The following is a 22,173-nucleotide window of genomic DNA, read 5'->3' on the forward strand; positions in this document are numbered from 1 at the left end:
ACAAAAATAAGTGCATATTCGAATTCTACGACCTCGAAAACATATCAATCGACATATTACACAATAATGTATCAAAAATTTGGAATTCCCCCCTCCCCACGCCTCACCTCCCACCTCTACCAAAAAAATAACTCCAGATTCGAACTCTACGACCTCGAAAACATATTAATCGATATGTTACACGATTATATAAGTAAGCAACATTTCAAATTTTCCCGCTTCCCACGCCTCACCCCCCACCCCTACAAAAAAAATAAGTGCAGATTCGAATTCTACGACCTCGAAAACATATTATTCGACGTATTGCACATCGATGAAGGTTGAATCCGAATTATCGCCGTTTTTGGGGGGTCTGTGGCCCACTGTGCGTAAGGTGATAGTACTCGGCGAGACGAACAAAATTTGTTATGTACACAAGTAGTCTATCTTGTGAATTGAAGGAGCCACGTGCTCCGCAAAACTAGAAATTCACCAATTTGAAAGGTTCATCAAAAATCAGGAAATGCTTGAATCATTCAAACGATGCCCAAAGCCCATAGTACTCGAGTGGACAAACAGAAAATGTTGCGTATTATGACAAATTGCCTATCTTCAAAAATCAAAATTGAAGGGGCAAACTTGATTCAAAATTTTCAAATTTGTCTTGCTCTAAATTTTGAAAATTTTGAATTTTCAAATCGTGCTTGCGCCTTTAATTTTGAAAATAGACAATTTGTCATAATGACTTTTTTTGTTTGTCCACTCGAGTACTATGGGTTATTGAAGTCATTTCAATGATGCAGACATTTTCTTACTATCATGTGAATTGCAGAAGTTACACCATTTTTGGACAAAAATTGACCAATTTTGAAAAATTTGCCAAAAATGAGAAAATGTTTGGATCATTTAAGTCACTCCAGTAACTCACAGTATTTGGGTAGACATACAAAAAAAGTCATTATGACAAATTGTCTATTTTCAAAATTGAAAGCGCAAACACGATTTGAAAATTTAGAGCAAGTCAAATTTGGAAATTTTGAATCAAGTTTGCCCCTTCAATTTCGAAGATAGGCAATTTGTCATAATAACATTTTCTGTTTGTCCACTCGAGTACTATGGGTTCTAGGCATCGTTTGAATAATTCAAACACTTCCTTATTTTTGATGAACCTTTCAAAATTAGTGAATTTCTAGTTTTGCGGAGCACGCGGCTCCTTCAATTCACAAGATAGACTACTTGTGTACATAACAAATTTTGTTCGTCTCACCAAGTACTACCACCACACGCCAGCTTGCCGATCGAAGTTGGAACACCCTGTATAAAGGTTTAAGTTAAGTCGATGACCCTAAATTTCTTCCATGGCCACCACCCAACAACTTTTTTTCAAATCTCTCTCCTGAGGTCAAGTCAAAGATGATCCGCCATTGAACCACATAATTAATTTAGCACATCATTGAACTTATTCCTATGAAAGACATTAAACATTTGACGTAACAAACCTTACATTTTGTACAAAGTAAAAAACTTATTATTTGTAGAAACTTTTTTAGAACATACATTATTCAAGATAAATTGCAGTTGCCAAGACAGTATGATCCAGAATTCCAGATTCCAGGATTAACTTTTTCGTATGTGGGTGAATTCACCACACGTCGTCCAGATCACTGATTCCTGTCGGCCTCATTTTTCAAAGGTAGGCAACTATCACGACCCTTTTCACAAAAATGCACAGTTTTTCAACTTTCAAGTTTTTCAATATTATTTTTTTTTCATTCAATTTTTTTTTTTGAAAATTGAAATTTTAAATCTAGCAGGGGATATGGTTAAAATGGATGATAAAGTAAAGTGCCCGTATGATCACCTAGACATTTTTCTTTCAGATAAATAAATTGTGTAGCATATAGGCGACCCGTTTGCATATTTTTGCAACACTTACCTAGTAATGCTTTCAAAGAAAATAGAGCAAAGTTTGCATTTGATTTTTGTAACATTACTATTATAAGTATACATATTTAAACAATACTCTGCAAAACTCCAACAAGGGTTTCCTTTGAAATGTTTCCATTCATCCATTCCCATCATTTTAAATACTCGTATTTTAAATAATAATATTAAATTATGAAACAGTGTGCGATATCATTATTTAATCTCATAATACCTACAACTGTCTTCAAAAACACCAAAAACGTACATAAGCAAATAAATCTTGAGAGAAAAAAATATAGTAGGAAGTAGGTCTAGGTATAGTACCAAAGAAAAATAGATACCTACTCAATAAGAATAATGTACCTAACTTATAAACTAATCATCACAGATACGAAACCTCCACGAAGACATTGAGCCTTAATAGTTTTAAATCATTTATCAAAAAATTCGACCAGATGAAGTTGAAATTTTCAACAGGAAATACAATAAAAAATATAAGCTACTCCAAAAAATCTACGGGGTTTTTGAATTGAACACGAAATTTGAAAATGTGGCGTTGACATCTATACTTAATAAATTGAAGTGGTGTTTTCTTTGTAACGCCATCACTGCTAAACGGCTGCACGGAAAACTTTGAAAAAATACTCAAAATGTTCGGCGTGATGCGCAGATGGTTGTACTGAAATTTTAAATGTTCGGCGTGATGCGCAGATGGTTGTACTGAAATTTTTTTCGCGATTAGAGGCCTTGAAAAGCTGCAATTAAGCTTCAGGTCCACTATTACAACAGCCGATTAAATTTAAACGGCCCGTCAACGCTCGGTTGCGCATAAATTTTGAATCAAAATTTATGCGCAACCGAGCGTTGACGGACTGTTCAACTTTAATCGGCTGTTGCAATAGTGGACCTCAAAGTTTTGATGACGTCACGAATATCTTTGAGCTTTCATTTCGCTGCCAAATATTTCTGATTTGCTAAGCATTTTACAAAATCATAAAAGCTTCAATTTTTAACATAGAGAATAGGAGATCGAAGGTGGATATCTATTCGTGAATGAAACTCGAAAAGTATTAGCGAACGCATTAGCCAATGGCTCCGTGTGGCCAGCCCCGACCAAGGCTCCCTTCAAATACGCCATGAAGGGGGCGAGCACAAACGAAAGTAATTAGTGCACAAACGTGCACAAACGAAGCACAAACGATTGGCACTATTTTCGACCCCCACCCCCACGTGGTCGGGGCTGGCCACACGGAGCTTTAGCGAATTATATCTCTTCAACTTCAATTTTTTTCACTTAGTCAATTTGGAATTTTTACTTATTCCTTGCATAAAAATCAGTTTTAAAACGGGAAATTTAATAGATAAGTATAATATCCAAAATGGTTAGATTTTTTTTTGATTGTTAACTTGAAATTTTTACAGCTTTCATAAAATCAGTTTAAATATTACCTAGAGATTTGATAAATATATCCAGAATGATTTAATTTTTTTGAATATCAATGAAGTGTCAAATCAGTTCAAATCCAGGGAATTTCGAATCAAAAATTGCCAAATTGGCTTGATGTAGGTAAAATGCTAATCTTGCCTTCATCTCATGTATAGGAACATGGAATTTGGAAATTTTAATTTTGATAATAGAAAGAACAATGTTTTTGCTATGGGAAGAATTTCATTTTTTTGGCTTGAAAATTTCAAAATTCAAGTGATTCATTGTAGAAATTTCAGTTCTAAAAAACGAAAGCAAAAAGACCCAAACAAAGTGAGGGTAAATGTTCTCAGAATTGTAAAAAAAAAGTTCTATAATATTAATGCTCTCAGAATTGTAATAAAAAATTTTCTATATGAGAAGTTTATTTACCTATTTTATTGAATTTGAATAAATAATAGATTTTTAGAAAGTTTGATTTTGAAAAAAAAAAAAAAAAAAAAAAAACAGGCCTGAGCCAAAAATGTGCTTGTTCAAAAAAAGTCGGCAATTTAATCCCTTTATTAAGACTAAAAATTTGATACCTACATCTAAGTGGGTAATTATAGGATACATTCATAGCCTATTACGACCTATAAAAAAATTTTCATTTTCATTTTGTAAATAAAAATGTAATAATCAAGCAAATTGAGCCAGGAATATCGAGGGCAAAAGCTATTGAAAATTTTCGTTTTGATAGTTGAGATTGAGTGAACAATGTTTTTTTTTCTATGGGAAGAATTGGACTTTTTGACTTGAAAATTAAAAAATTTGACTGATTTTTTGTAGAAATTTCAGTTTTAAAAAACATAAGCAAAGAGACCCAATCAAATTTAGGGCAAAAGCTCTCAAAATTTTGTGTTTCGAGACGTAAAAAAACATTTTTTTTCTGGTAAATAAATCCCTTTATTGAGACTAAAAATTTACAAAACTTAACGACTTTGTCGAGTCTGGCAAATCGTTTTCAAGATTTGACAAATTTGGCAAAGGAGGTCTATCTGATCGATAACTTCCTCTATAGTTTCGTGTATGTTGACCTTGAAGGACCAAAAAGTAACTAGAAGCTTCAAAACGAGTTGAAAGCACTTGCACTAGATTTCACAGGGTATTGAAATTAGTTTGCAGATTGAATTTTGGCTTTCTAAATCCGTAAGTTTCAAAAATCTGCTGAAGGATCTAAAAATTTTTAAAAAATCGATGGAGGCTTCAAAATGACTTGAACACGTATTAAATTCTATTCACTGCCTGAAGGGCGGGTAATTTTGCTTGTCTGAGAAATTACGAGTTACGTTTTCTTTAATTTCTCAACTTCTGAATTTCGTAGATCTTCATGACGTAAGCTATCTGCATTCTGCACTTCTTCAGGGTCTTTCTTTTACTGCAAAGAAAGGAATAGGTATAAATAATAATGATTAGTTTCAGAATTTGACAGATTTTTATTGCAACAATGCAACATACTCCAATACATAAGCATATTATACCTAATTACCTACCTAGATTAATGAGAGAATTTTTCGCTTTTGTAACAAATAACCAATACATATTCGCAATTTCCTCGTCCCCTTTATATTTATCAGGATGATATTTAGAACCGATTTCCCTGCAAAGATTGAAAAATTTATAGTAAAATTAATTTTATTTGCATTTTTAAAGGCTGTTTTTCAATTTCTGCGAATCTAAATTTTAAGAAAAATGTGTACCTATAGCTAGGTACTATTGACGATTTACCTGAAAGCTTTCTTAATCTGTTTTTTGTTGGCGTCTTTGGAAAGATTCAATATTTCGTAATATTTATCGTTCGTTTTATCAGGGTGCCGGGCTATCGAAATGATCATATCAAATATTTTTTTCAATTCTTTCAGTTTACTTTCGAATACCTCTTTTTTAGCTGATTGATCCGAATCCAACAAGAGAATAGTTTCTTCACATTTTTTCAAAATTATTTCTTTATCAGATTTCTCGATTTTATCTTTCAATTCTTCAACGGTGCTCTTCACGTCGGCACAGTACGACTCTAAAGACTGTTTAGCAGCTAATAATTCCGCTTTTCGACTTGCTTCTTTTGCACGCGATTCTTCAGCGTCTTCGATCATACGCTCAATTTCATCCTTACCAAGACGCCCTTTATCGTATGCGATAGTCAATTGATTCGTACTACCCGTTGATTTTTCCACTGCGGTCAGGTGTAGGATACCGTTAGCATCTATTTCGAAAGTTACATCAATTTTAGCTTTCCTAGCGGGTTTAGGAGGGATTCCAGTAAGTGCAAATTGACCAAGAAAATGATTATTCTTTGTTGTGGGATATTCACCCTCGTACACTTTGATTCCTACAGCAGTTTGATTATCATCAAACGTGCTGCATCGTTTAGTAATTCTGGCTGGAATTGGCGAGTTGCGTTTAAAGAACACAGCCATTCTTTTAAAATATTTATCAGCGCCAATACCCAGCGACAATGGTATAACGTCGAATAAAACTATGTCTTGAACATTCTTCGATTGATCACCATTCAGTATGGCAGCTTGTATGGCAGCTCCATAGGCTACTGCTTCGTCTGGGTTAATCGATTTATTCAACTCCTTTCCATTAAATAAATCTTGCAACATTCTCTGAATTTTTGGTATCCGGGACGAGCCACCAACCAAAACCACATGATCAATCTGATTTTTACTGATTTCAGCATCTTTGATAGCTTTTTCAACCAGTGCCATGGCGTTTCGAAAGTAGTCAGCATTTAGTTCTTCAAAACGAGCACGAGAGATCGAACTATAAAAATCAATTCCCTTATGAAGAGATTCGATTTCGATTGCGGCTATAGTGGCCGACGATAACGTTCTCTTTGCTCGTTCGCATGCGGTTCGTAAGCGCCGTAAGGCTTTTTTGTTATCTCCAAGATCTTTCTTGTATTTCTGTTTGAATTCTCGAACGAAGTAATTGACTATCCTGTCGTCGAAATCTTCTCCGCCCAAATGAGTATCGCCAGCGGTTGAGATCACTTCAAGAACACCTTTTTCAATAGTTAGAATGGAGACATCAAAAGTTCCACCGCCGAGATCGAAAATCAATACTGTTTGCTCGTTGGAATCCTGCAGAATTCGAAGCACATTATAATCGATCGATGATTAGTTAAGTTAATAAAAAAAGCTCACCAAAGTGATACGAACTTTTTTGTCTAGACCATAAGCAATGGCGGCAGCTGTAGGTTCATTAATTATACGTAATACGTTCAAGCCTGCGATTGTGGCCGCATCAACTGTAGCCGATCTTTGAGAATCGTTGAAATAAGCTGGCACGGTGATTACAGCATTTTTTACTTTTTTACCCAAGAAAGCTTCGGCAGTCTCTTTCATTCGTCGTAGCACCATCGACGATATCTGTAAAAAAAATCGAGTCAATTCGGTAATGAACTGCACACTACCTCTAACAAGGGAACCTAACCTAACTTGAGGTGTCCGCCTCGGATTTGAACGCGACCGCGATTTTTGGAAAGAGCATGTTCTAAAGCCCCCAAATCCAAATTTACAGCTGCCCAAGTTCATTTTTTGATTTTTTGGCGAATTTTTGAAAATCCAAAATTGACTATTTTGGTGATTTATGCTTTTTTAAAAAAAAAGTACGTAGGTACTTGCTCAGTAATAATGTTCAAAATAAGTCCTAAAACTGATATTAACCCCCAAAATTCACATTTTGCCATTTCCAGCCATTCTGGAGCCTCCAGCGATATTTTTCAATTTTTCCAGAATTTTGAATTTGCTCCAGAAGGCGTGAATATGAAATTGGGCAGCTAAAAATCGAGTTGTGTGTTATACTCGACCTGTTTAACAAGTTTATCCACATTTGAGTCGGTTTCGGAAGGGACGCCTCAAGAGTAGTTTTGTGACCAGCTTTGTTCATAATAACTTAATAAGAAATCCAAAACAATCAAAAGTTTCCCGTTTGCGAGGAAATTTTCGAAATTTGTGCAAATCGCTGTATTTTGTCCATAACTAACCTCCCGAGACCGAATTCCGCCATTTCCCACCGATCTGGAGTCTCCAGCGCGATTTTTAAATTTCTCCAGAATTTTGAATTTTCTCCAGAAGGCGTGAATTTGAAGGTGGGCAGCTATAAATCGAGTTGTGTGTTATACTCGACCTGTTCAACAAGTATATCCACATTTGAGTTGGTTTTGAGAGGGGCACCTCAAGAGTGGTTTTTTGACCATCTATTTTCAAAACTGGTCAAAAACCACTCTTGAGGTGCCCCTCTCAAAACCAACTCAAATGTGGATATACTTGTTGAACAGGTCGAGTATAACACACAACTCGATTTATAGCTGCCCAACTTCATATTCACGCCTTCTGGAGCAAATTCAAAATTCTGGAGAAGTTGAAAAATATACCTAGCGCTGGAGGCTCCAGAATAGCTGGAAATGGTGAAATTTGGATTTGGGGAGTTAATACCAGTTTTAGGACTCATTGTGAACATTTTTACTGATCAAGTACGTACTTTCAAAAAAAAAAACAAATCACCAAAATAGTCAATTTTGTATTTTCAAAAATTCGCCAAAAATCAAAAAATAAACTTGGGCAGCTGAAAATTTGGTTTTGGGAGTTTTAGAACATGCTCTTTCCAAAAATCGTGGTCTCGTTCAAATCGGAGGCGGACACCTCAAGAGGTTCCCTTGTAATCAGTATAGGTATACAGGTAGCATAAATTTGAAAATTTCAAATACTCACTTCTTCAGGGAAATAGGTTTTAGAAGTACCTTGGAATTCAACTTTGATTTTTGGTTTGTTATTCTTATCATTAACAACCTCAAAAGGCCATAGCTTCATATCGGCTTGAACCGTGACATCGTCGAATTTACGACCTATAAGCCTCTTGACATCTGCACATAGAAATTAAAAAAAACAACTAGGTAAGGGTAACGAATGTCATATTCTTGAAGAATGAAGTATAGGTATTAGTAATCATGTTGCTACGAATATAAGGAGGAAATTTGGGACTTACGAAAAACGGTATTATCTACATTCCTCGCTGACTGACTTTTTGCGGAATCTCCGATCAACGTTTCAATCTCTGTGAAAGCGACATAGCTTGGCGTGATTCTGTTACCTTGATCGTTGGCGATAATGTCAACTTTGCCATGTTGGAAAACTCCAACACAAGAGTACGTTGTACCCAAATCTATTCCAATCGCTGGAGAATCCATTGGAATCTATCATAAGTACATATAAAATACAGAAATTATTTTTCAAATTATTGTATTCTCAATTCTTCACATTTCATTGGCTAGGAATCCAAATTCACCACAGAAGTAAGTTAATCAAAAATGCAAAAACATTCCTACCTATACCTCTCCAACAAGTAAAATAATGAACTAGCTATCTAATCAAATTCCTTGACGATCGCTAATTAACTAGATTACCTATAGCACAAGTCTTTTACTACGACGGTACTATGCTCGGAGTATTACTACTCAAAGAATTATGTGCAAGTGCAAACAGATCACAGGAAAATATTGGCGATAAGGCGGAGGGTATACTGAAGATGAAAATGAAAATTAGGTAGATTCAATTTTTCTTTTTCTCTTCAAATCTTTGATCTGTTTGGTCATTTTACAATCACTAACCAATCAGGTGCTCGTGTCTCTTCATCCACATCTTAGTAGGTCGCTTTTTTGCCAGAAATTGCGCCAAATAGTACCTATTATTTTTTGTCTCAATTATTATTATTAGGTATTCCCAAAACGTCTTGCTATTTGCAAGAATCTCAAAAGTAAGGTTGGGTGTTGGGTATTGTTAAAAATTTTTAAATGTTGAAGCTATGAAAATCAACTTTTTAGTGTAAGTCATTCAACTTTTCGAATTATCATTTGCACAATTTTTGACAAATTTTCAAGAATGAGAAAACTTCAGAAATTTACCTAATATTGTACTTCATAATTGTAAATTTTTCAACTTGAAAGTTTTTGCCCTCGCTTTTCGCACTTTTTCTCCTGTTTTATTTTTGATTTCAGTAAGTATAAAAACTTTGCAATAATTGAAAAAGAACAATTCAATTTTTTTTGTTATTAATGTAAAAGCATCGTTTTTGAAAATTTTTTAAATCATTCAACATATTTTTGGCTTTCAAGGTCCCCTTCCAAAATTTGTTCAAATTACATTGGATTAATTGTAGCTGGAAAAAACCGGAAGAGGAGGCGAGAATCCCGGAAAAAACTTGAGAGAATTTTAGTTTAATTCCCCCGCCCCCCCACCAACCGACAAATCACGTCGTCACCCCTCTGAGGGGGTTCTAGCCTGCAACTAAACCACACAACCCTACCCTGATAGGCAACAAAAATAACAGCCCCTTTACCAAATTCATTTCGAATACTTTTTGCTAGAAATTCACATTTTTTTCTACGAAAATGTTTTTGAGCAATTTCGAATAATTTTGAGTTTAAAATTCGGTCATGGTTTTTGGTAAGTTTCGAAAAATGTGTTCTAATACCACCCATCGAAATGGGTCAAAATTTCGACAATCAATCTACGTTCCTCTTCTTCGACAGTTTACGCAAACCAATCAAATACCTACTTACTTATTTTGCTCCTGAAATAGTAGGTACCTAATTTGATAGGTCGCATGGCACTTTTTCAAGAAATTCGACTCAATATTCAGCTGAAAATTCTTTGAAAGTAGACAGGAAAAGTGATGATTAAGTAAAGGTTTGATTTTCTGCAATTGCAGAGAATATTTTTTCTTTGCTAATAATACCTAAAAGTTATGCTCTAAAAACATTTTACTTTTTATTCAAAAAAATAGTACCTATCCAAAAGTTTAGCTATTTTGCCAAAATTACCAAGACTTCCCACTTTTTATCAAAAGATTGCAACTCGACTGTTTCTACAAAAATTATGAAATCAAAAATATCACTTTTTTGTCACTTAATTGCCACACAGAGTCTTGCTTTTTGCTGTAAAAACTCTCACTTTTTATCGAAATTGCTACGCTAACGTAAGTTTTACCAATTTCTACTAAAATCACCAAAAAATTTTATTTTTCGTCAAAAATAATTGCCAAAAGGTATCGCTTTTTGCAAAAAATTCCCAAAATGTCATGCTTCTTGCAAAAACTGTCGAAGTTTTACATTTTGACAATTATTTACTTATTATAAAAAATTACCACGTTGCCAAAAATTGATGAGAACCTTTCGCTAAAACTATTTTTTCAAGTCTTGTTTTCTGCCAAAAATTGCTACAAAAAAGTGTTTTTTGAAAAAATTCCTATAAAAGTCCCACTTTTTTCCAATAACTGTAATGTGACACTTTTTTTGATACTTACATAGAAATTTTTTTTGATTCAACGAAAAAACCTCACTGGGGATGGTTTGTAATTGTTGGGAACTTTCTTGACAAGTCATTGATAGGCTCGGAAAATTTTTAATTTTTTTCACATTTTTATATCGAATTTATGGAGCTATAATTTTTTGAAATTTAGGTAACGAATTTCAACATCCAATTTTAGATTTTTGCGAGCTCATTTCCATCTAGCAACATTTGATTTAAACCAGAGTTCTTGTGTAAGCGAGCATGAAAAAGGAAAAAAGTGTTTTTATGTAGACATTAGACAACTAAAGAAAAAAAAAGGCCAACTCAGGTAGTATTTGAACAGCAACCATAATTCACATCACAATACAGAATTGTTCGGCTGTGTGATTTTGTTTCTTAAAATAAGGCTAAAAGCAGAGCATTTACAGTGCCAAAGGAGAAACTTCATGCTGGTGACATCTTAGTTTCTAGATGTCTATCTAAATAATGGTGATGCCGATCTTCTTTCGAAGTACCTAGACCTACTACATAAGTGTATAATCAAAGGTATAGGTACTTATGCTAAAAACCACGCATAAAGATCGTCCTGCCCACTCTGTCCAACGCAAATACTTCGCGAATTTCATACCACCTAACCTACTATAATCAAGACTTCGCCAAACAGAATTTCCCTATCTAGGTATACTAAAATTGGCCAATATGTGATACAATAAAAATAAAATGTAGAAAATAGAATAATCGTATTACACAAAGGGGTCAACAACGATGGGGGGATGTTATAAACCATGATCTGTTTCTACCAAGTATTGTAATTTTTATCAGCAGAGTGAACTACTATAATTTAGAGAAACAGTTAACTTTTTCATTTTTTAACCCTATAGAAACCTATCTATTGAACATAAATTAAATATGTACAGATAAGAGATCGGTGTTGAAGGACGGGCGTGGAGAGGCGACGACGACAAAAAAAACATCAAGCAATTAATAATCAAAACTCACAATAAAACAGATTAGGTACGTGATTAGGCACTCACCAGTATTGCAACGAATATCTACATCTAATTCTTGAAAGGCCACCAGCAAAAAAAACACGTTGGACAGCTGACTCCCCTGTACGGATTAACGGATATAAACAGAATGACGACGGAATGAAAACCAGTTTAATGAAAGGCAAGCCAAGATCTCAGCTGTGAAAGTGAAACGAATGGGTGGGAGGACGGGGAAAGGTCTGGAACCCACGTCAAGGGATAAGGGATGAAGCGTGAAGGGTAGGTTTACTGCAGGGTAGTGAAATTTCAATACATTCGCGAAAACGCGAAATGGTATTAGAGCAAAGAAAGAGGGTGGTCCAGATCACTGGTTCCTGTCGGTCTCATTTTTTAAAAGTAGGCAACCATACCTACATACTCGTACATACAATAATGCACAGTTTTTCAAGTTTTTTAATTTTTTTTTTTTTGAAAATTGAAATTTTAAATCTAGCAGGGCGTATGGTTAATAGATGATAAAGTTGAAGTGCCCGTGTGGTCAGCTGGTCATCTAGGCATTTTTCTTTCAAATAAATAAATGGGGTAGCCTTCGCGCCCCGTTTTCATTTTGCAACGAGCAGTTTGCATTTGAATTGTGACATTACTAATATTTTAAAACAAACCTCGAATAGGTAAGGTTCTCCTTTGAAATGATTCCATTCATCCATTCCTATCATTTTAAATATACTCGTATTTTAAATAATGATTTTAAATAATTAATGAATTAGTAAGCAATATCATTATTTAATCTCATACGAACAACTGTCTTTTCAAAAACACAAAAACGTACCTACAAAAGCAAATTCATCTTAGGGGGAAAATAGTAGGTACCTAAGTAATACACAAGAAATAAACTACTCAATAAACTCAATAAAAATAATGTAACTTATATGTAAACTAACAATCACAGAATTCACAGATACGATACCCTACTACCTATTGATTTAGCATTTTACGTTTTTACCTCTACGAAGACATGAGTCATAATAGGTAATTTGAAATCGTTAATAAAAAAATTCGACAAGATGAAGTTGAAATTATTCTCAACAGGAAATACATTAAAATACAAGCTACTCCAAAAAATCTACGGGTTTTTGAATTGAACACGAAAATTGAAAATATGGCGTTGACATCCGAGAATAATGACGAGGTAGGTATTCTTGAATTTCTCAACTTCTGAATTTCGTAAATCTTTATGATGTAGGCTATGCGCAATCTGCACTCTTCTTCAGATTCTTCCTCTTGCTGCAAAGAAAGAAATAGGTATCATAATGATTAGTTCAGAATTGGATAACTTTTCATTGCAACATATACTTCAATACAAACATAAGCATATAGGTACCTACCTAGATTCATGAGAGCATTTTTCGCTTTAGTAATAAATAACCAATACATATTCGCAATTTCCTTGTCCCCTTTATATTTATCAGGATGATATTTCGAACCGATTTTCCTGCAAAGATTTAAAAATTTATAGTGAAATAAATTACCCTTTTTAAAGGCTGCGAATCTATTAGGTATTATCGACGATTTACCTGAAAGCTACCTGAATCTGTGTTTTGTTAGCGTTTTTAGAAAGATTCAATATTTCGTAATATTTATCGTTCGTTTTATAAGGGTGCCTGGCTATCGAAATGATCGTATCGAATATTTTTTTCAATTCTTCCAATTTACTTTCGAATACCTGTTTTTTATCTGATTGATCCGAATCCAACCAGAGAACCGTTTCTGAGCATATTTTCAAAATTTTTTCTTTATCGGATTTTTCAATTTTATCTTTCAATTCTTCAACAGTGTTCTTCACGTCGGCACAGTACGACTCTAAAGAATGTTTTGCAGCTAATGCCGCTTTTCGTCTCGCTTCTTTTAAATGCGTTTCTTCAGCGTCTTTGATCATACGTGCAATTTCATGCTTATTAAGACGACCGTTATCGTATGCGATGGTAATTTGGTTGTTATTGCCGGTCGATTTCTCGATAGCGGATACGTTCAGTATACCGTTAGCATCTATTTCGAAAGTTACATCAATTTTAACTTGCCCAGCGGGTTCAGGAGGGATTCCAGTAAGTAGAAATTGACCAAGCAAATGATTATTCTCTGTTGTGGGATATTCACCTTCGTACACTTTGATTCCTACAGCAGTTTGATTATCATCCATCGTACCGAATTCTTTAGTAATTCTCGCTGGAATAGGCGAGTTGCGTTTAAAGAACACTTCCATTGTTTTAAAATCTCGGTCAACGCCAGCACCCAGCGACAATGGTATAACGTCGAATAAAACTATGTCTTGAACATTCTTCGATTGATCGCCATTCAGTATGGCAGCTTGTATGGCAGCTCCATAGGCTACTGCTTCGTCTGGGTTAATCGATTTGTTCAACTCCTTTCCGCTAAATAGATCTTGCAACATTTTCTGAATTTTTGGTATCCGGGACGAGCCACCAACCAAAACCACATGATGAATCTGTTGTTTACTGATTTCAGCATCTTTGATAGCTTTTTCAACCAGTGCCATGGCGTTTCGAAAGTAGTCGGCGTTTAGTTCTTCAAAACGAGCACGAGAGATCGAACTATAAAAATCAATTCCATCATGAAGAGATTCGATTTCGATAGCGGCTACAGTGGCTGACGATAACGTTCTCTTTGCTCGTTCGCATGCGGTTCGTAAGCGACGTAAGGCTTTTTTGTTATCTCCAATATTTTTCTTGTATTTCTGTTTGAATTCCTTAACGAAGTGATTGACCATTCTGTCGTCGAAATCTTCTCCGCCCAAATGAGTATCGCCAGCAGTTGAGATCACTTCAAGAACACCGTTATCAATAGTTAGAATCGAGACATCGAAAGTTCCACCACCGAGATCGAAAATCAATACTGTTTGCTCGCCGGAATCCTGCAGAATTCAAAGTACATACATTAATCGATCGATGATTAATAGAAAAAGATCGCTAAAAAATAAAAAATGATACAAACTTTTTTGTCTAGACCATAACCAATGGCGGCAGCTGTAGGTTCATTAATTATACGTAATACTTTCAAGCCTGCAATTGTGGCCGCATCAACTGTAGCCGATCTTTGAGAATCGTTGAAATAAGCTGGCACGGTGATTACAGCATTTTTTATATTTTTACCCAAGAAAGCTTCGGCAGTCTCTTTCATTTTTCGCAGCACCATCGACGATATCTGTAAAAAAAATCGAGTCAATGCGTTAATGGACCGCACAACCTCTATTAGTCGGGGGGCCCGCATAAGGATCACTTGCACGGTTGCACCCCCCTGCCGATCCTCCGGGACAACTTTTTTCTTAAAGGGGGAGTCCTAAGGAACATTTCTAGCTCTTGTCCTCAAAAACAAAAGTGGCCCTACTTACAAAATGGCGGCCACGTTGATTGACAGGTCAGCCGAAATCGCAGATTTTGCGTTCCAACATAGGACTAGCATAAAATTTATTAAACCGTACAAAGGTAGATCGAAAGAGCAGGCAAAAATTCATCACCTGTCAAAATTTCAAGTGCTAAAGTGCCTTTTTCGATTTTTGGTGAATTTTTAAAAATCAAAATTTTTGCCAAAATGTGAGAAAAAATCAAAATTTTACCAAATTGACCTAAAAATCTGAAATTTGGGATATACCCTATTTTCGACTTGCCAAATCGATTGGAGTCTGTTTCAACCCGTTTTGAGCAGTTCTGGAGCCTCCAGCGGATTTTTGAAACTCGAAATTCCCACAAAATTTCATCAAAAGGAGTTGGAAAGCCGAAATTAATTCTGCAAACTAACTTCTATACGCTATAAAGTCAACTGCAGGTGAATTTCAAGTCGTTTTGGAGCCTCCAGCAATTTTTGAAAATTATTGGAGCCTCCAGTAAATTTTTGAAACTTGAAATTTCCTCAAAATTTCCTCAAAATGGAGATGGAAAGCTGAAATAACCTATGCACTCCAATTTTAACACCCTCTGAAGACGACTTCAGGTGGGTTCAAGTAATTTATTGAGCCTCCAGTGACTTTTTGAAAGGTTTCATGGCATTTATAGCAGAATTGAAACTTCCAAAAAGTAGCTGAAACCTTCAACACCAATTGAAACCACCATGATGAAGTCGACTTCATATTATTATTGTACTGAAATTAGTTTGCAGAGTAAGTTTCGGCTTTCTAACCCCATTTGATGAAATTTTGGGGAAATTTCAAGTTTCAAAAATCTACTAGAGGCTCCAATAATTTTGAAAAAATTGCTGAAGGGTTCAAAACGAATTGAAATTTATCTGCAGTCGACTTCATAGCGTATTGAAATTAGTTTGCAGAACTAATTTCGGCTTTCCAGTTCCATTTGATGAAATTTTGTGAGAATTTCGAGTTTCAAAAATTTACTGGAGGCTCCAGTAATTTTTAAAAAATCGCTGGAGGCACCAAAATGACTTAAAATTTACCTGCGATCGACTTCATAGAGTATTGAAATTAGTTTGCAGAATAAATTTCGGCTTTCCCACTCCAATTATGATGAAATTTTGTGGGAATTTCGAGTTTCAAAAATCCGCTGGAGGCTCCAGAACTGCTCAAAACGGTTTGAAACAGATTCCAATCGATTTGGCAAGTCGAAAATAGGGTATATCCCAAATTTCAGCTTTTTAGGTCAATTTGATAAAATTTTGATTTTTTCTCACATTTTGGCAAAAATTTGATTTTTGAAAATTCTCCAAAAATCGAAAAAGGCACTTTAGCACTTGAAATTTTGACAGGTGATGAATTTTTGCCTGCTCTTTCGATCTACCTTTGTACGGTTTAATAAATTTTATGCTAGTCCTATGTTGGAACGCAAAATCTGCGATTTCGGCTGACCTGTCAATCAACGTGGCCGCCATTTTGTAAGTAGGGTTACATTTGTTTTTGAGGACAAGAGCTAGAAATGTTCCTTAGGACTCCCCCTTTAAGAAAAAAGTTGTCCCGGAGGATCGGCAGGGGGGTGCAAGTGATCCATATGCGGGCCCCCCGACTATATATGTGTTTACCTACATTACATAAATTTGAAAATTTCAATTCAGTACTCACTTCTTCAGGAGCGTAGGTTTTAGAAGTACCTTGGACTTCAACTTTGATTTTTGGTTTGTTATTCTTATCACTAACAACCTGAAAAGGCCATAGCTTCATATCGGCCTGAACCGTGACATCGTCGAATTTACGACCTATAAGCCTCTTGACATCTGCACATAGAAATTTAAAAAACAACTAAGTAGGTAAGGTAACGAATAATGTCATATTTTGAGAACTGAAGCGTATTAGTAATCATGTTGCTACGAATATGAGGCGAAAATTTGAGACTTACGAAAAACGGTATTATCCACATTCCTTGCTGACTGACTTTTTGCGGAATCTCCGATCAACGTTTCAATCTCTGTGAATGCGACATAACTTGGCGTGATTCTGTTACCTTGATCGTTGGCGATAATGTCAACTTTACCATGTTGGAAAACTCCAACACAAGAGTAAGTTGTACCCAAATCTATTCCAATCGCTGGAGAATCCATTTGAATCTATCAATAAGTACATATAAAAACAGAAATTATTTTTTAAATTATTGTTTTCTCTCACAGAAGTAAGTTAATCAAAAATGCAAAAACATACCTAGACCTAAATACCTACCTGTCCAACAAGTAAAATAATGAACTAACTATCTTATCTAATTCCTTGACAATCTCTAATTAACTAGATTATAGCACATTAAGTTTTTTTACTACGGTAGGTACTGTACTACGATCGGAATATTAATTACTCGAAGAATTATGTGCAAGTGTAGACAGATCACAGGAAAATATTGACGAAAAGGCGGAGGTTATACTGAAGATGAAAATTAGATTCAATTTTACTTTTCGTCTTCAAATCTTTGATCTGATTGTTCATTTTACAATCACTAACTAATCAGGTGCGAGTGTCTCTTCATCCACATTTTAGTAGGTCGCTTTTTTGCCAAAAATTGCGCCAAATACCTAGATACCTATCACTGTTTGTCCATTATTATTATTATTCCCAAAACGTCTTGCTACTCATTTGCAAAAATCTGAAAAGTATTGTTAAAATGTTTAAATGTTGAAGCTATGAAAATCAACTTTTCGAATTACATATTATAGGTAAATTCTGCTGCACAAATTTTTCACAAATTTTCAAGAATGAGAAATTTACTTCAAAAATTTAATTATCATTACCAAATCGGAACTTTGGCGTAGAAACTTCTTACATTTAAAATTATTTTTCTGTACTTCATAAATTGTCCAACTTGAAAGCTTTTGCCCTTGCTTTTCGCACCTTTTTCTTAAGAAAAGGGTGCGATCTTTTTATTTTTCATTTCAGTAGGTATATCTAAGAACTTTGCAATTGAAAAAAAAACAACTCACTTTTTTTTGTAATCGATGTAAAAGCATGAAAATTTTCAAAATTATTCAACATTTTTGCTTCCAACTCCCCCTTCCAAAATTTATTCGATTCGAACCACAAACATTGTGAAATTGAAAATATCTCTTTTTTGTCAATAATTATTGCCACACAGAGTCTTTCCGCTAAAATGATCAATTCTTCCTTTTTAATAAAATTCTCGCTTTTTATCAAAATTACTACACAAACGTAAGTTTTATCAATTTTATTACCTATTCAAAAATTTTACTTTTTTGTCAAAAATTACCAAAGGGTAGGTATCGTTTTTTGCAAAAAAATTCCCAAAAAGTCATGCTTCTTGCAAAAACTGTCGAAGTCTTGCATTTTGACAATTTATTGCGAGAAATTATCGCGTTTTAGCAAAATCGCGAAAAAATATTACTTTTTTTCCAAAAATTGGTGAGAACCTTTCGCTAAAACTATTTTTCAAGTCTCATTTTCTGTCAAAAATTGCTACAAAAAAGTGTTTCTTTGAAAAAATCCCGAAAAGTCTTACTTTTATCCAATAATTGTACGAATGTGACACTTTTTTTTCTGTAGAAATTGCTAAAAACTTTCTAGTCTTGCTTTTTGCCAGAAATTGCAAAAATCCCCACATTGTTGCATGAAGTTTTTAAAGAGCCTCACTTTTTTTTATCAAAAAGTTGTTTCTCCGAATTCTGTTCTCCCACAAGCTCATTTTTGAGTAAGTATGATCGATGATGAAAAAAATTTAAATTTGTACTTAGTTGAAAATTTTGATTAAATTTTTTGACTCGACGAAAGAACCCCATGGGGATGGTTTGTTATTGTTGAGGTCTTTCTTGACAAGTCATTAACAGGCTCAGAAAATTTTTCAATTTTTTTTTTTTACATTTTTATATTGAATTTATGGAGCTAATAATTTTTTCAAATTTAGGTAGGTAGGTACCTAATGAATTTCGACATACAATTTTAGATTTTTTGCGAGCTTATTTCCATCTAGCAACGATTGATTTCAACCAGAGTTCTTGTTTCTTGTGTAAACGAGCATGAAGGAAAAAAGTGGTTTTATGTAGACAATAGACCACTAAAGAAAAAAAAAGCTCGACTCAGGTAGTATTTGAACAGCAACCATAATTCACACACAATACAGAATTGTTTGGCTGCATGATTTTATTTCCTAAAATAAGGACTAAAGCAGATAAGAGCATTTAACCAGTTTTTAACAGTGCCAAGGGAGAAGCTTCATGCTGGTGACATCTATGTTCTACTTTCTAGAGTCTAGACGTCTTCACTACATAATGGCGATGCCGATGAAGGTGTAAGGGTGATTTATCATTATCAGCAAGCCACGGGATGACAGGTCAACCTCGTGGCTTGGGAACTAGATCCAGAAAAACAACTGAAATAATAAAATTGAACTGGCAAATATTGGAGGAATTACCCCAGAAGTACTATTTAACTTTTTCTTACGAAATACTACACAATCAAAAGATAATTAAGACTACACCAAACAGAATTTCCCTATCTATGCTAAAATTGGCCAATATGCGATACAATAAATGTAGAAAATAGAATAATCGTGTTTACTATAAGGGGTCAACAACGATGGGGGATGTGATAAACCACGATCTATTTCTACCAAATGTTGAGCAGAGTGAACTATAATTTAGAGAAACAGTCGACTTTTTCACCTTTTCACTCTATAGAAACCTATTTATTGGACATAAATTAAATGTGTGCATATAAGAGAGCGACGTTGATGGACGGACGAGGAGGGGTCACGCCGACAAAACAAATATCAAGCAATTATTAATAATCAAAACTCACAATAAAATAAATTAGGTATGTGATTTACTGATTAGGCACTCACCAATATTGCAACGAATATCTAATTCTTGAAAGGCCACTGGTCAAAAAACACGTGTTGGACTGACTCCCGAGTATGGATTAAACAGAATGATTGAAAACCAGTTAGTCCAGGAAAATTAGACCAAAAAGAGGGGTCATAGGGAAAATTGAGGTAGCAAGCTGAATTTTGGTATACTGGTTCATTTTTGTGTGCTGAACACGAATCCGATGAGTCCCCGCGCGTCCCTGGTGAGCGTTCTCCCCTATTGTGGATCTAAGCCCCCCAAAATCAGTTTTTTGCGATTTTCTCCGCCGCATTGCATTTTAGCGAAAATATGTCAACAGGTAAAATAATCTACGTCAAATTCCCGATCTAGTGATATATCAACTTTCCTTCTACCCCCAAGGGGGGTGGAGCTAGGACCGTTCAAATGAGAGGGGGTTTCTAAAATGCTATTGACGCTGGGGAGGGGTGAAATTTCCCCCGACAGCGTTCGGGTTGATACTAGCATGGAAGGTGGGTATCATTGAGAAACTTCCACTTGAAAAATTTCAGATCCCCACCCCTTCCCTTTTTTGGGGGACCCCCCTTTTTCTGAAATTTCAATAACACTTTTCTCAGCTCCATTTCAACCGATTTTGAAAATTTTTCTGGAAGTTATGTATAACCTTAGTAGGTATCCCCAAAAAAATTTTAACCCCCTCCCCCCATATTTACCCCTCAAAATGACGTTTTTTTCATTTTTTATGCCTATATTAACAGTCAAGATTACGAGGTACAATTTTGGAAACACGTTTTTGGATGTATTTTCGGCCCCCAAACATCATAATTATACTTTTTTTTTAGAAATTTTTGATTTGATGCGCCGTGGTGAAAAATTGGAAGAATGTGTTTTGGGGGGTAGGGGGTGAAAATAAATGGGAATTTTGAGAAAAATAACTATTAATGAGTAGGGTATCGTTTTCATATGATTCGATACCGCAGAGCACGAATATGACCTCAGATTTTCTGCTACACTCACCTACCCCTCTCCAGAGCCCCTCAGCTCCCCTCAATTTTCACAATTTTCGAAATATAGTTATTTTGATGATGTTGGCGTCGTTTTCATATGATTCGATACCGCTGAGCACGAATATGACCTCAGATTTTCTGCTACACTCACCTACCCCTCTCCAGAGCCCCTCAGCTCCCCTCAATTTTCACGATTTTCGAAATAAAAGTTATTTTGATGATGTTGGTTTCATTGCTATGGGAAAATTACTTAAGTTCATTGTTATTGTACATAAAATTTCTCGTAGAATAAGCTACAGCACATGGCTCCCCCTTGAGGGGGGTGGACCCTTGATTTTTTTTCCACGCAGAAAACGTAACAAATCTGTATGTGTACTTGACTGTATAGGTATGCTGAGCATATGTGGCATAATAATTATTCATGATAACTGTAACTTAGTATGTATGAGTATGTATTTTATAATTCAATGACTACCTACATAAAAAATCACAAGAAAAAAATATGGTAACGAAATACTTATAAAAAAAAGTAAAGAATATTAATTTGTGATTCACTTAATCGTCATGATCACTCACTAATGTGATCATCTGTGGTATAACTTTCGTCGCTGGAATAGTTGTAATAGTCATTTTCGAGGTCATAATCGCTATCATCTTCGTCGTCATCGCTATCATTTATATCGTTGTCATCACATTTTTCGTCGTTATTGTCTTTTGCATCGTCGACTCGTTCATCATGGTTTGTTAACAAAGGGTCCTGTGTTGTGTGATATTAATGTTCCTGTATCCATTCCAACACGTTCTGTGAAATAGATACGCCACATATGCTCCTCATACCTACACAGTATCTATACACATACAGATTTGTTACGATTTCTGCATAGAAAAAATTCAAGGGTCCACCCCCCGGGGGGGAGCCATGTGCTGTAGCTCATTCTACGAGAAATTTTATATACAATGACGATGAACTTATGTAATTGTCCCATAGCAATAAAACTGAATTAGATATGACAGATATGACTAAAAAATCATTCAGGGGGGCAGGGATCCAACAAAGGGGGAGGATAATGGTCGAGTGTGTTAATCTGTAATAGTCATAATACAAATTTATTTCATAACACATACGATCGCCCTTTTTCACTCGTGTACCTAATGGAAATAATGATTTTATGAAGGGGAGGGGGGAGGGGGTGAACCCCAAATCAACTCATCACTGGAGAGGAGTAGGTGAGTGTAGC

General features: G+C 35.1%; 2 protein-coding genes across 2 annotated transcripts; both read right to left on the reverse strand.

Moving 5' to 3' along the window:
- Positions 1-3,816: 3,816 nt before the first annotated feature.
- LOC135838579 (heat shock 70 kDa protein II-like) lies at positions 3,817-11,811 on the reverse strand. The gene is made up of 7 exons (XM_065354262.1): positions 11,700-11,811; positions 8,363-8,570; positions 8,089-8,240; positions 6,535-6,744; positions 5,099-6,456; positions 4,864-4,970; positions 3,817-4,748 (listed from the first exon to the last, which is right to left on the reverse strand). The coding sequence occupies exons 2-7, from the start codon at positions 8,562-8,564 to the stop codon at positions 4,732-4,734; spliced, it is 2,046 nt and encodes a 681-aa protein (XP_065210334.1). The 5' UTR covers positions 8,565-8,570; positions 11,700-11,811; the 3' UTR covers positions 3,817-4,731.
- A 631-nt stretch (positions 11,812-12,442) lies between these two features.
- Positions 12,443-20,021, reverse strand: LOC135838580 (heat shock 70 kDa protein II-like). The gene is made up of 7 exons (XM_065354263.1): positions 19,946-20,021; positions 17,009-17,216; positions 16,735-16,886; positions 14,664-14,873; positions 13,229-14,583; positions 13,040-13,146; positions 12,443-12,938 (listed from the first exon to the last, which is right to left on the reverse strand). The coding sequence occupies exons 2-7, from the start codon at positions 17,208-17,210 to the stop codon at positions 12,922-12,924; spliced, it is 2,043 nt and encodes a 680-aa protein (XP_065210335.1). The 5' UTR covers positions 17,211-17,216; positions 19,946-20,021; the 3' UTR covers positions 12,443-12,921.
- Between the last annotated feature and the right edge of the window lie 2,152 nt (positions 20,022-22,173).

The sequence above is a fragment of the Planococcus citri genome, chromosome 3, assembly GCF_950023065.1.
Source record: "Planococcus citri chromosome 3, ihPlaCitr1.1, whole genome shotgun sequence".
Lineage (NCBI taxonomy): Eukaryota > Metazoa > Arthropoda > Insecta > Hemiptera > Pseudococcidae > Planococcus > Planococcus citri.